The sequence below is a fragment of the Nymphaea colorata genome, chromosome 11 (genome assembly GCF_008831285.2).
Source record: "Nymphaea colorata isolate Beijing-Zhang1983 chromosome 11, ASM883128v2, whole genome shotgun sequence".
NCBI classification, from domain to species: domain Eukaryota; kingdom Viridiplantae; phylum Streptophyta; class Magnoliopsida; order Nymphaeales; family Nymphaeaceae; genus Nymphaea; species Nymphaea colorata.
The window spans coordinates 16,729,642-16,742,754 of NC_045148.1; the positions used below are offsets into that span (position 1 = coordinate 16,729,642).

General features: G+C 36.1%; 2 protein-coding genes across 2 annotated transcripts; one reads left to right on the top strand and one right to left on the bottom strand.

Annotated features, from left to right (window-relative positions):
* Positions 1–3,425: 3,425 nt before the first annotated feature.
* On the top strand, positions 3,426–7,182 carry LOC116264757 (ribonuclease 3-like protein 3). Its single transcript, XM_031645134.1, has 3 exons — positions 3,426–3,852; positions 5,229–5,375; positions 6,547–7,182. Exons 1-3 carry the CDS (start codon positions 3,493–3,495, stop codon positions 6,835–6,837), a joined length of 798 nt encoding a protein of 265 aa, XP_031500994.1. The 5' UTR covers positions 3,426–3,492; the 3' UTR covers positions 6,838–7,182.
* Positions 7,183–8,191: 1,009 nt separating this feature from the next.
* LOC116263950 (uncharacterized) lies at positions 8,192–12,646 on the bottom strand. Its single transcript, XM_031643786.2, has 7 exons — positions 12,344–12,646; positions 11,928–12,112; positions 10,880–10,944; positions 10,697–10,767; positions 10,101–10,604; positions 9,924–10,014; positions 8,192–8,442 (listed from the first exon to the last, which is right to left on the bottom strand). The coding sequence occupies exons 2-7, from the start codon at positions 12,067–12,069 to the stop codon at positions 8,356–8,358; spliced, it is 960 nt and encodes a 319-aa protein (XP_031499646.1). The 5' UTR covers positions 12,070–12,112; positions 12,344–12,646; the 3' UTR covers positions 8,192–8,355.
* Between the last annotated feature and the right edge of the window lie 467 nt (positions 12,647–13,113).

Genomic DNA, 13,113 nt, shown 5'->3' on the forward strand with positions numbered 1-13,113 from the left:
TGCTGCAAGAGTTAGAAAGAGAGATATATGTGCCATCTCTGCTTCTCTCTTAATCTTCAGATTCTTAGGTGCCCAGCTCAATTTATATACGAGAGAGAGAGAGAGAGAGAGAGAGAGAGAGAGAGAAAGAGAGAAATTTATATACGTGTGAGAGAGAGAAAGGGAGAGAGAGAGAGAGAGAGAGAGAGAGAGAGAGAGAGAGAGAGAGAGGGAGAGAGATCGTCGTAACTTTATGACAGGCAAAGTAGCCCCAATAACAGGCCTGTCATTGCTTTGGTCATTTCACTGGTGAAAGGGACCATCTTCATATTAGAAGTCTACGGTCCGTAATCTTGACACAGTGAGGAGACTTTCCCAGTTTAGCTACTGATGCATCTGCCAATCTGGTTGCTCTTTTACTGGTTCTTTTAATGATCTTTGATGATCCTTCAGTAGCAAAATTTAAATGAAATGGATGGAATGTAAGTAGGTGCAAGCTTGAAACAATGATTGTGATCGAAACAATGATTCTCTTTCAAACCTACAAGGTTACAAGCAGCTTCCATCGAAAAGCAGGCGTGACTTTTGAGCAGCGCCAAACTTTTCTAGATCAGCAAAAAAAACGCAGGAGTTAATTATCTGAAACCTCATTCTGGAAAATTCATGGAGACGGCAATTGCCAGTGATATGTTAATCTTTTCCGAGAGAAAGATTCAGGAGATGTTGCAAATATAAATTTTAAATATATAAAAAGCATATAACGAATAACTATACATGAAATTATAGACATAGAGTATGTCACAATTGTTAGGATTATATGAACTTTTAAAAATATCGCTACAAAGTTCCCGTACCTCGGATAATTGTTGGTGCACGACTGTAAAATCCACGTTCTCTCCTTGATTAGTTCGTGAAAAGCGGCATGCTTTTAAGAATAGAGAAAACGTTACATCAGCATTACACTCAAAAATCTAAAAAGGGATATAGGAATGAAAGATTTTAAGGCCATTTTTTGAAGATTCTCTGCATATTCTGGTTAAAATTGATGGCAAGGTAGCAGCAGCTCCTTACTTGTTTTTGAAGATCAAGGTTAATCTGTCAAGGTCTATCTACATGCCATGTATGGTCTGTCTTTCCAGAGGACTAGGCCAGATCTTAAAAGAGAAGGGGAAAAATAGGTCTCCCTTGCTAGCTCGCATACAACGGCTAGATCTACATCTAAGCAATAGATCTCGAGATCCCAAGTGATAGTTTACAAAATTGAAGTTCATATTGACAGAAAAGTCTAGACAGTCATGAACTGTGCCAGATCATGAGCGGAAGCCATCCGAAGAAGGGTTGAAGCCTTCCCACCTTCTCTCCAGGCCTTGGGTTTAGGGCTGCTTTGAGAAGTGGGTAGACCCATAATATACCCGTCACTAGAATGTCATAATGCTACCGTTTATAGTGCAAAAAAGTAGTACCCATAGAAATATTGACAGGGTGCACTCAGTAACAGGCATTCTTAATGTGTCTATCAATGAACTTTTCTTTAATAAGAGAAAAGTATACATTTGATTCAAACGCTACTAATCAATGTGCATACTAACTAGTACTTCATATATTAGTACACGGGCTTGAGGTCCATGCATGGGAACCGTGCAAACAGATTCGATTAGGATTGGCCAAATACATAGAGAATTGGACTCTAATCATATATATATATATATATATATATATATATATATATATATATATATATATATATATATATATATATATATAGCACTACCCAGATTTTCTCAAATTGCCGTCCCCATACCGGAATTCTTAACCATATCTATGCAGCTTTAGAGCTGCCTCAACGTTGCATACTCCATCTACATCTGCTTCATAAATAATGTAGAAACAAGCAGAAGCTATAAATAATTGAGGGATTCCCTGCAGCCATATCACAGCTCAGCAGAAGTGAACCCATGCCTAGTTATGCACACAGCCTACTTATTCAGCAGCAACCTTTTCACTTGCCCAATAGTGATAGTGCCATTTAAGGCTAATTCGGAAATTCCATTTAAGGTCCTTATTTACTAAACTTTATTTGAAAAACAAGCCTTCCACTTGTGAATGTATTCCGGACATAGGCCCTAGCTACTTTTATTGACAACTACCAATATGCACAAACCTCTATGTCTAAGTTTGCCCTTTTACATAGGCACTACTTCCAACAGAGTTCCATATTTTGATCATTTAGTAAGTTGAGATGTCCCCATTACGGTCTACACTCAATTCTTCTTTCTGATTGAGAGAAAAAAATGGGGAAAATTTGTCACTAGATAGCCTGTCTCTCACTAACTTTGCGGTCCTTTTTAGATATAAGGAGGAATTTGTTTGAATGACAACTTAGTATAAAAAAAATTTGTCTCTCTCTCTCACACACACACACACACACACACACACATATATATATATATATATATCTTTTTTATGTGAAATTCACAAAATAAATGAACACCAACTTTCACCACTATCTAAAAAAAAAGATTTGAGAACATTCTTATGTAGTCAAAACCTGGTATATGAGATCTCGAATCATTTCAAATCACCTTCGATCTCATATCTAAAGTAGATATTGGATCTCATATCTAAAGTAGGCAAACCACTCCTAATATTGAAAGGTTTGTTTTTCAACTCTTGTTGCTTGCTTTCCAAGTCTTCTAAAGTCAACAATTCATGTCCAAAAATTTTCTGTTGCAGACTTTTATTTTATTTGACCTCTCATTAATGCAGAATATGAGGCTTCCCTAAGTTTGACATTTTATATTCAATATTTTTCAGCAAATTAATTAAAATGTTGACCTGGGTTTATTTCGGGACAAAAAGGGTAAAATAGTTCAAATTCCTACGATTTTAACTACTTGCCATTCAAAACATGTGAAACTTTTTTTACCCTGCAGTTTTTAATTAACTTCCAATCTAAAGAAAAAATTATCTAGTAATTTCCAATTTAATACATGTATATAAGAGAGGAGACAAGAAAGAAGCAAAGGCTGAATGATCGTTTTTATTTTTATAACATTTATCCCTAATAAAAAAATTGAAGACGATGATTTTAGACCACTCATTAACCGTCTAACTAAACAGTTTTATCCCAGGATTTAAATTCGGATTCGGATTCTATAAAAACTTAAAATCAGGACCTTTTCACTAATTGGTTGTAACTTGTAAGTTTTTTTTTTAATTTTGACAAAATCTTCTATAAAAACTTATGTAAGATTGTATCGGGCTCTAAAAGCAAATTTTCTATTTTGGGACCCTCCTTTGGAAATAGAAAAAGACTCTGAGGGTTTTTTTTCGTCAAGGACATTAAATTAAGTATGAACTAAATAATTCGAGGGCGTTCTCTTCTCACCATAGGCGCTCTATAAAAGGGCCGTTCTCTCACTATTGTTCTACCGGTTTGTAATTGTTCTCCAAGAAGCCTTTCCTTGAATCGCTTTCCTGGGGAATAGATTCCAACAAACAGCCAGTCCAGGCATGGAAGGGACTCCAGATGCACCCCCAGAGGATGACTTCTCGCGGATCGTGGATCGGGTTCAAGAGAAGCTACAGTACCGGTTCGCGGACGGGGAATTGGTGAGGGAGGCCTTGACACACGGTTCCTACTACTACCCTTTGAAGGGCGGGGTGTGCTACGACAGGTTGGAGTTCATAGGAGACTCGGTGCTTAATTTCCTCGTATCGGATCACTTGGTCAAGCTCTACCCCGGCCTCTCCCCCGGTCAGCTGACCCTCCTCCGGTCCGCAAACACGGACACAGAGAAGTTGGCGCGGGTTGCGTTCCGGCACGGGCTGCACAAGCTCTTGCGCCACAAGGTCACTATCTTGGAACAACAGGTACATGTAACAATCTCATACTTTTGGCACATTTGAGCATCTAATAACAATCATATACTCTTGGTATATACGATCCAAAGATACTTGGTGTTTTTCTTATATAACTTGTGCATAGATCATCTTTCCCACGACTGTAGAAAATCTATGTAGAGAAACTCTTTTGAAGGTCTTCCTATAGTTGATGTTCTTGATCAAATCATATATATATATAATAATTGTCTTTTCTAGAAATGTCGAACAAAGTAAACTACCCCTATCACCAATTTTTTTTTTGGGTTTATTGGTTAAATTAATTACAGTTTTATGAGTCGATTTTTTTTTTGGGTCAGTTTTGTTGGTTAATTTGATAAATATCGATGGTAAAAAAGAAAGTTGATCCTTTTAGGAAACCGAGTTGATTTGCTAATGCTATCAAAGGCAATCTTATCACTGGTTTGACGAACAAGAACAACTTTTCTTGAAAGGCCGCAGGTTTTCACATTATAAATTTTCCGTTTTTTTGCTTTTGTTTTTTTTTTAATTGGAGAGAGCATCATATGCGGCTGTTTATGTTTATCTTCCTTTCTTCCCTTCAGCTGTTTGACCAAACACGGCCGTTCACGACTAATCCAATTATATAAATGGATGAAAATGTCGAAAACAATTCATTCAAAATGTTATAAAAAATCCCAATATTTAGATTGAATGATAATGAGTTTAAGTTCGTTTGTATAATCGAGCTAAGGTTTTAAAATTTTTTATTCCTTCTTTGTTTTCCTGTATTTTGTGGTTATTTTTTTTTAAAAGGAAAAAACTGGAAACCAACACTTGACAACTGGAAGACGAATATACCTACTCCCAGTTATTTAATATTATTTTTTATTTGGATTAAGCCCTTTGGATATATACGACTTCCGCACATTTTTTACTTAAAAAAAAAGAGTTTGTAGTCATCCTGTAGAAATAAATTAGTGAAATTAATGAAAATTTTGCTACCATTATGGGAAGGTTGACTTGCGTTAAAAAATCAGTCATATATTTTTAAAATAGTATCATTTTGAAGATCTCTCTAAACGGAGTTTTTCTATTATCACCTTTACTGGTTGGACATAATTTCTTTTTTGTTCATAAAAAAATAGTTCATGCCGACTGAATCCACGCACAGAATTACAAGAACCGTTCACACAAGATGGTTCTAGTTTCTCGAACTTTGGAATTTTATAAAAAGATCAATAAATGATCATCATTATTCGACTTTCTATGGAAAGAGATGCATAAAGAAGTAACGTGACGTAGTTGATGATGACTACTGTTACATAATAAGTCTTGAGCAAATTATTAAGGCCATTGAAGCGCATACTCAGATGGTGGTTGGTGATAATTATCGGCTTTTGTAGGTTGAGCAATTGCGGCGAGACATCGAAGACTTTCCGATACATTCCAGTGGCCTCATTGATGCACCGAAAATACTTGCAAACGTCACTGAATCGTTGGTGGGAGCTGTCTACGTCGATTGTGGCCACTCACTGGACACTGTTTGGAAGGTCTCTCTCTCTATATATATATATATGTGTGTGTGTGTGTGTGTGTGTTTAACTTTTCCATAGAGGTTAGAGCACTTGACTCGAGTAGTTTGAGTTCTTGCTGTGCATAACAGGCATCAACAAAGAGCAGAGCACTGGACTACTCAGTTTGTGTTCTAAGAACAATGAAATTCTTGTTCATGTTGGTTAGACGACATGTATGATGTATGTATGTATATCCCTAAAACACATGAATAAAACATATGAACTAATAATTTTTCTTTTTTTATATATACATGCACGACCTAAGGGGTCATTTGGGGAATACTTAGGAGTGTTGCACAAATTTCCCGAACTTTTTGATAGATTTATAAAAGAAGAAGATTCCAGTTGCCAAATGACTCCAAAATCTCCCCCTTTATCTAGTCATAGATGAAGATCAAATTTGTATCCAACCATCTTAGATCCCATTGGGTTGCCAAAGATTGTCAAAAGGTAACAATTTAATGCATCTTGCACAAATTCACCATCGAATCGCGAGGAACTACAAAAGTTTCACTTGTCAAATCTTCATCAAAATGTTGCATTGCTTAATGTTCACCATTTAGAAATTGAAGCTTCTTTGTTCCTAAAAGATGTAATCTTAAAGAATGATGAAAATTAAAAAAAAAAATACAGGAATAAAGGCACTTTCCTTTAATAACTGATTCTGGGTTTTGTTTTTTGAAAAAAAGAGAATTTTTTTTAAATGGTAATCCCCATCTCATGTTTGAAGGAAGAGGTGGAGAAAAACACCACTACTGGTGAGGGGAAATGTTCTTCTAAACACCATTGAACTCTAAATTCCTGGGCAGTCTGTCATGATAATCTATCATAAAATAGAGCTTTTCTAGGCAATCAAACTTGCATTAGCAAAAATTGATGTATACACGAGAATTTGTAAGCTGAAAAGAGCTAAGTCCAATAGTATCAAATATACACATTGGATTTCATGGCTTTTCAGATATATAATTTTACATAATTTGCATCCATCCATTTGATTGTTTTTCACAAAAACCTCGAACCAACTGGATGAACTACCCTTAGAGAACACACACACACACACACACACACACCCACCCTTAACATTGATTGACATAATATGATGGAGCCATCATATATAATGAAATAACAATATCATTTTTGTTTTCAGGTATTCAGGAAAATGCTGGAGCCCTTTATAACTTTGGAGACATTGGGAAAGCACCCAGTGAGTGAATTGCATGAGTATTGCCAGAAAAAAGGAATAAACGTGACATTTGTGAGATGTGAATGGAAGTGTGGTTCCAGAGTTCAGGTCTGGTTAGAAGGGCAGTTAATGGGGGTGGGAAGCTGCAACAAGAAAGAGGGTGCCAAAAACAGAGCTGCCAAAGCAGCTCTAGCTAATCTCAAGAAAAGTGAACATATCCAAGATGAAGCCAATGAAAGCCAATCCTCATATTGACTTGTCAGGTTACTCATTTCTTTGGCTATTTTGTAAAAGAGTCTGGATGGATTGTACATAGGACATGTAACGGTGTCAAAAGGATCATGTTTCCATGTATACAAACCGTAGCTGCTGGGACCTTTTAACTCGAACCATCACTTGCCTCCCTAGATGAACATCTCAGATGTAGGAAGCTCTATCTCACCTTTTGACAGTGAGAAAATTGTTTTTGTTTTTGTCATTTATGGGGAGCTTGTTTCCCACAAAATACAATGATTCTTTCATTATTTTGTTGTGTGTTTTGACTTATGTTTGCAAAAAATGATACATATATCTCTCTCTCTACACACACACACACACACACAAAACAAGGATGATGGATTAGTGGTGAAGTTTTGACATGACCATAAGAGGGCGTACAAGGATTGCAGTACCATGGATATTTTAACTGTCTTGAAATTCAAAACAGGTTAGTTTAAATCATAAAAAAAATGAGCATAATAAGATTTAAGAAAAAAAACTCAAAATGAGAGAAAAATAAAATAAGTGAGAATTAATAATACAAACATCAACAAAAAGTAGATTTATAACAAATAAAAATTAGAAAATAAAAAACAATTTGGCACTAAAATACTTGAAAGAAATAAATAAAAGAAAAAACGTGAAAGAACACATTTTTTATTTATATATATATATTTTAAAAAAGCAGCGTTTTTAAAGTTTTAAACGGTTATTTTTATTCATGTTTGTTCGTGTTTTTGTGCCTACAGTTTAAATAGTTTAGCTAAGATAAGCGCAGGTTTCGTTCAAATTAGTCCAAATAGTCCAAAATAGATCCATCTTCAAAATGGTTGATGTATCATTCCATCAAAATAGCAATCTAGGATAAGCCACACTTCGAGTTTCTCCACACAATAATCTAGCAACCATTTAGATTCAATTCAAAATCACATCGTGTTGAAATGAGGCAATTGTCTTGCAATCTCTATGCACTTTTTTTTTTTAAAAAAAAGGCCTGGGTGGCGCCTACTGCCCCAGTTAATAGAAGCACGGCATAGGGAAATAAGGAAAAAAGATAAAAAAAAAGGGCAAAAAGATGTTTGAAAGTCCACTTTAATCTAATGTATTAGAAGATACAACAAAAGAATAAAGTTGAGATTTTAAAAAATAATATTTTTGTTTGGGTGTCTACCTTCAGCTTAGGCTCGCTGCCCAATACCAAGGTGCGCTTTTGACAAACAAAGCACACCCTTGGGCCTCTTATGACTCTCCTTTTCTGTGAACCCTTGAGAATAGGTCACTTTCTCTAATTTTCATTGGTTTAACACCATTTGCGTGCATCCAACCATCCGTTAGTCAAGCTTCTGGTCACTAGATCGGTCAAAAGTTATAACTCAATGCCTTGGCAGAAATTTATTCTACAGACTTATGATCTATGAAGCTCATAAACCAAATCACCGTATAAGAAGATCAACAAGAAGCAACAAGAGGGAAACTCAACTGTTGTAGATATGGTAGAAAGAAAATCTGACTACTTCAAGCACCATATTTGGGAGCCTTCCAGAGCTTGAATGCTACCTCATGAATAAACCGCTCAGCAAGTATAGCAAGATTGCCTCCATGCTGCATTAAATAATATCAAGTCACTTAATGACAAAATAAAGTTCCGGGCTGCATCCAAAAAGAAAAAGCCCAAACTAATGTGCATGGACGCACCCACAGAGGAAGCTTACCCAATGTAGAAGAAACAGTAACATCTTCGGCCCAACTAATTTGAATAGTGAGAAATCAAAATCACGCAATTTGATGGTAACCACGTTAAGCATAAAAGAGCAGACAAAGATGCTCGGCCCAAAATTGGCAAGTGAACTAACAAATTCAAGTAATTTGCAAGTGGACCTAAATTTTCTTGGCATATTATTAAGCTGAACTTATATTGTTCATTCAATGAACTGCAACAACTTGCTGATCCATAACCAAAATATAGTAAAATCTTTGGAGGCATTCATTTCAAGTATTCTATTAGACAAACCAACAGCATGTTAGGAACCAAACATGACAAGAAAAGTAGACCAACTCCACATTATGCAATATTTTTACAAGGAAAATAAGCCTTGCAGCTAAATGGCCAGCATATGCTTAATGCAATTAAGTGCCAATTGGACCCTCACCCTGGTTCCTGAGCTACTTTATGGTGATTTAACAAGTTTCATTCAAGAAATTGGTGTTTTCATTTTCCAAACTTCGGAACCATGTGAAAGTTTTTATTAGTAAAATATCCTGTTCATCATTTGGAGATTTCTATTTCTCAATCCTGCTTCATTTGCTGAAAATACATAACGATGGCTTAAAGTTATCTACAGCTAATATTTTGTGTTTTTTTTTAGTTGCAACAGTTCCTTTTCATAATGTAGGTCAGAGTAGAGTTAAAACATCATGCACTTGAACAATTTCTATACTCATGGACGTGCAAATGCCCTCACGCATGCACATATAACAGTTGAGGGTGTAAGTAAAGGCACAAGAAATCTTCCAAAATCCCAAAGGTAGTTACCGTAGCAGATGAATTATGAATTTTTGCACGTACAAAGAACCATGAGGGATATAGACCAATGAATTGTCAAAATAAGATGGCGTCCAACAGAAGGTTCTGCATTTGCGAAAGTTGTCCTCTAAACTATCTTGGAGCAATATATGCATGTTAAAGATAATAGCACACACTTCTGGGCTTGACTGTTTATTAGAGTTCCCCATACTAGATATAGTGGTCATTGATATTTCGGATTGATCTTCACATTCATAAAAAATACATGTCTTGGTTGTGCCAGGTTCAGAATCTGCATTGGGTTCATGTTATTATACAGTAGAACAAAGTTAATCATGAAAATAAGTTTTTAGAACCTTATAGGGATTTAAGAACCTTATTTTATTACAAGTAAAAACCTCAGGATGCACCAAGTTTAAGTTTGCAGTCAGTCCAAATATTGTCATACAGATTTAGCAAGTTAATCTCAAAATAAAATTAGTTCAAGGGTACAAAATTTCAGCAAACCTAAAATCACATTAGCAAATAGAATTTTAACTTAGCAAAGGACCAACCATACCTTCTTAAACTCTTCAAACTCGAAAACTTGAGCCATATCCCTGCGGGTCACAGCCTCCTGCCACTGGGCAATTAACATTGGATGATGATGCCTACAACACATATACTAATCAGCTAAAGAAAGATCTTATTATGAATGCTCACAGATTAATTAACTGGAGAAAAAACACAGATGCACCTTATGCCATTTAGTATCTTCCCTTCCTTCATAGTGTAACTTTGATGAGGATAAAGCATTGAAAGATTACCATCATCCTTTTCAGGAGATAAAGTTAGGAAACTTCTGCTTTCATTTTCAGGAACAGAGCCATAACTTAAGACAAGAGAAAGATGTAATCGTGAAGATATCTTAGGTGCATTTTGTGCAATTTCAATAATCTCACCAACCAATAAATTCACAAATTCAAGTTCATTAGCAGCAAAGCTTTCAGTAGAAGCTTCGACATGCACAAGCACTAGATCATTTTCATTTGTCTCTACTACATCACCGTATTGTAAGCCTAGCAACTTCAGCAACCTGGAAGCCAAAATAGGAGTATCAAGCTTATCTTGATCAAGATGTCCTGAAGTAACATTTCCTTCCATCAATTCATGAACATTAGTTACTGTGAAGCCAGCATCTTTTCCAAATGATTTAGCTATGGAACAGTCTGTGCAGAAAGCAGCTTTCATCCCCATAAACCTTGAAATTTAAAAGGAACTTAATATTATGATATTTTTCAACAGAATGACGGCAGAATTCTCACAGAACTCATTCGGATACATCAATAGAACCTTTCTGATATCATAGGCATGCAAGACTTCTGAAAAATGGCACTAGCATCAGTATGATCATGCTCTCCAGTCTGAAACCCAAGCAGGAATTCTTAGCAGGTCAGACCTACCAGTCACAGTCACGTTTTACAAAAGGATCATCTTCTTGTTATAAGCTTGAATACCCAAACAACCTGCACTTACGTTATATGCACAAGGTACATCCAGCAGTTGAGCTAGTTCTCTGGCTACTTTCACATCCTCATTTTCTGCAATGCAATAGTTGTTGATACAGTGAAGTTTGACTTGCTAACCTCTCACAAAAATGCATGGAAACAAAAGCAGTGGTGCATGGCCACATATAGACACCACTCATACATGCACATATTTGACGACACATGCATATAGACAGACACATGCACACAAAACAAGAAATTAACTTTTATTTTGTCCATGGATCCTTGCACTTTCAAAAACACAAGCAATTGTTAGCTATTCTCTACGTAAGATGGATCAATTTCATCTTAAATGAATCATGGAAAGCTTTAGTTTTTATACTGATGTGATTTTTGAAGCAGTTCTTAATTGATACTCTTTAACTGCTCATTCTTTGAAAAAAGGAAATTCAAAGAAATCAGTCTGAAATTGTGCCAGACTAGTAACAGTCCTAATGGATACAACTGACTACTTTATCCTTTCACATCTTATAGTATTAGAAGACAAAAGCAATTTCAGCAATTATGCCCAGGTTCTGTAATAATGAGGAACTCCACCATTTACAGTGAAATACCAAAATATTAAAAGGTAAATACCCATGGATAGCTAATGCCTACTACATTAATCAATATGACAACCCAATTTTAACAAAAAATTTTGAAGAGAAAGGATAACTGGTAAAAGTCCTTCAGCGTAACTCACTATCATAGACTGAATGGTATCTTGACATTTATTAAATTTACCACAAGATTTATTTGAAAGATCCCTCAATAAACGACAAGTTTCCCCAATAAGAAAAATGACGATTAAATCGGAAAAATGGATCACAGGTTGCTCCCAACCTCAACTTCCGCTGCCAATTAAGTGATTTGAGTAAAACAACATCACGATTTCATGGGCTTAAGCTCCATGTCGAAATTCACGCAAGGATTCACACATGTGCAAGAGTATGTGTGCATGCTTGCATACATGCAAGCGAAAGAAAACGATGTTCATTACTAGTTGAACATGAAGATGTAAATTTAAGTGCACAAACCGCCAAGAGGTGCATTCCTCAATGCCAGGAAACCGCAACAGCCCAAAGAAGCAAGCTTATGTATATTGGTATGTTGACGAGAGAGAAAAGGCATCAGCCCATCACCATAGATCACCAAAGCTCTAGAAGCTTTGTCCGCCATATCCACCCTTCTCTCCTCACCCCTCTAGGCACAATCTGTACACCTGAAAGGGAGCCAACCAATATTAAACTTACAGTCTTGGACAATTGACTGCCTAGGAATGCAAAATGATTCCTTCCGAGCAAATGAATAACTATTTGCACGGTGCCCCTTCTTTGGTAATTTCATCAAATACATGGTGGCGTTGTTTGTCAAGGATAAACGTTAAAGGTTTTGACGGAGAATAATTTCGTCAGAAAGCCTCCCTACTACAGCTCCTGAATCCTCTACTTACCGAGCGAGAAGATGAACTACAGATTGCGTCAACCAACAACGGCCCGTCACTCAGGAATAGTGATAATGAAGATCACAAAGAAGCAAACAGGATATGGGTATTCGTGTGAGAGTGAGAGACAGCGTGAGGAATCACCACCGTTCTACCATTTTTTCGCTTTTCTTCGTCTTCTTCCTCTTCGTTTTCTGCTTTCCGACTCCAATTACGAGTCAGAAGGAAGACCGGAAGAATATTTTGATGCCATTGAAGCGCGCTGCCACTTGGAGAGAACGGGGGAGGCGTTTGGAATTAATGAAAATGCTACGGCTGTTTCAGTGAAAAAAGCGAATGACAATTTAGACCAACGAATTGAAACTGGTTTCTGGATCGAATCGCTTGCCCTATAAATCCAAACAATCCACCTAATGAATTCCATTTGAATGGAACTAATCAGGCCTTAAATTGTTTACAGATGCACACATTTATATGTTATGTATATAACAATACCATCTATATTGATTGGAATTTGAAAGTATTGACCTAACTTAATTTTCTCTTACTCTCCTCAATCATTTTCTCTTTGCACTTTTGTCTTTTTTTTTCTTTTTCTCTCTTTCTCTACTGTTTTGTTTGTCTCCCTGCCATCGTCAGAAATATCTTCACTATCTCACATTTTTTCCGTCATTTTCTCGATTAAATTATATGTTATAAATTTACCTTTTTTTTTGAAGTATCAAGCAAAGTAGAATTGTCCCTATCACCATCTATTTCTTTTTCGTATATTAGCTAAA

Bases quoted from the DNA above. Each gene is read 5' to 3' on its own strand.
- LOC116263950 (XM_031643786.2), bottom strand. From the start codon at position 12,069: ATGGCGGACAAAGCTTCTAGAGCTTTGGTGATCTATGGTGATGGGCTG. The intron at 10,768-10,879 runs GTAAGTGCAGGT...CTTGGGTTTCAG, and splicing joins ATGTACCTTGTGCATATAAC to ACTGGAGAGCATGATCATAC. The intron at 8,443-9,923 runs GTATGGTTGGTC...TATTTAATGCAG, and splicing joins AGTTTGAAGAGTTTAAGAAG to CATGGAGGCAATCTTGCTAT.
- LOC116264757 (XM_031645134.1), top strand. From the start codon at position 3,493: ATGGAAGGGACTCCAGATGCACCCCCAGAGGATGACTTCTCGCGGATC. The intron at 3,853-5,228 runs GTACATGTAACA...CGGCTTTTGTAG, and splicing joins TCACTATCTTGGAACAACAG to GTTGAGCAATTGCGGCGAGA. The intron at 5,376-6,546 runs GTCTCTCTCTCT...TTTTGTTTTCAG, and splicing joins CACTGGACACTGTTTGGAAG to GTATTCAGGAAAATGCTGGA.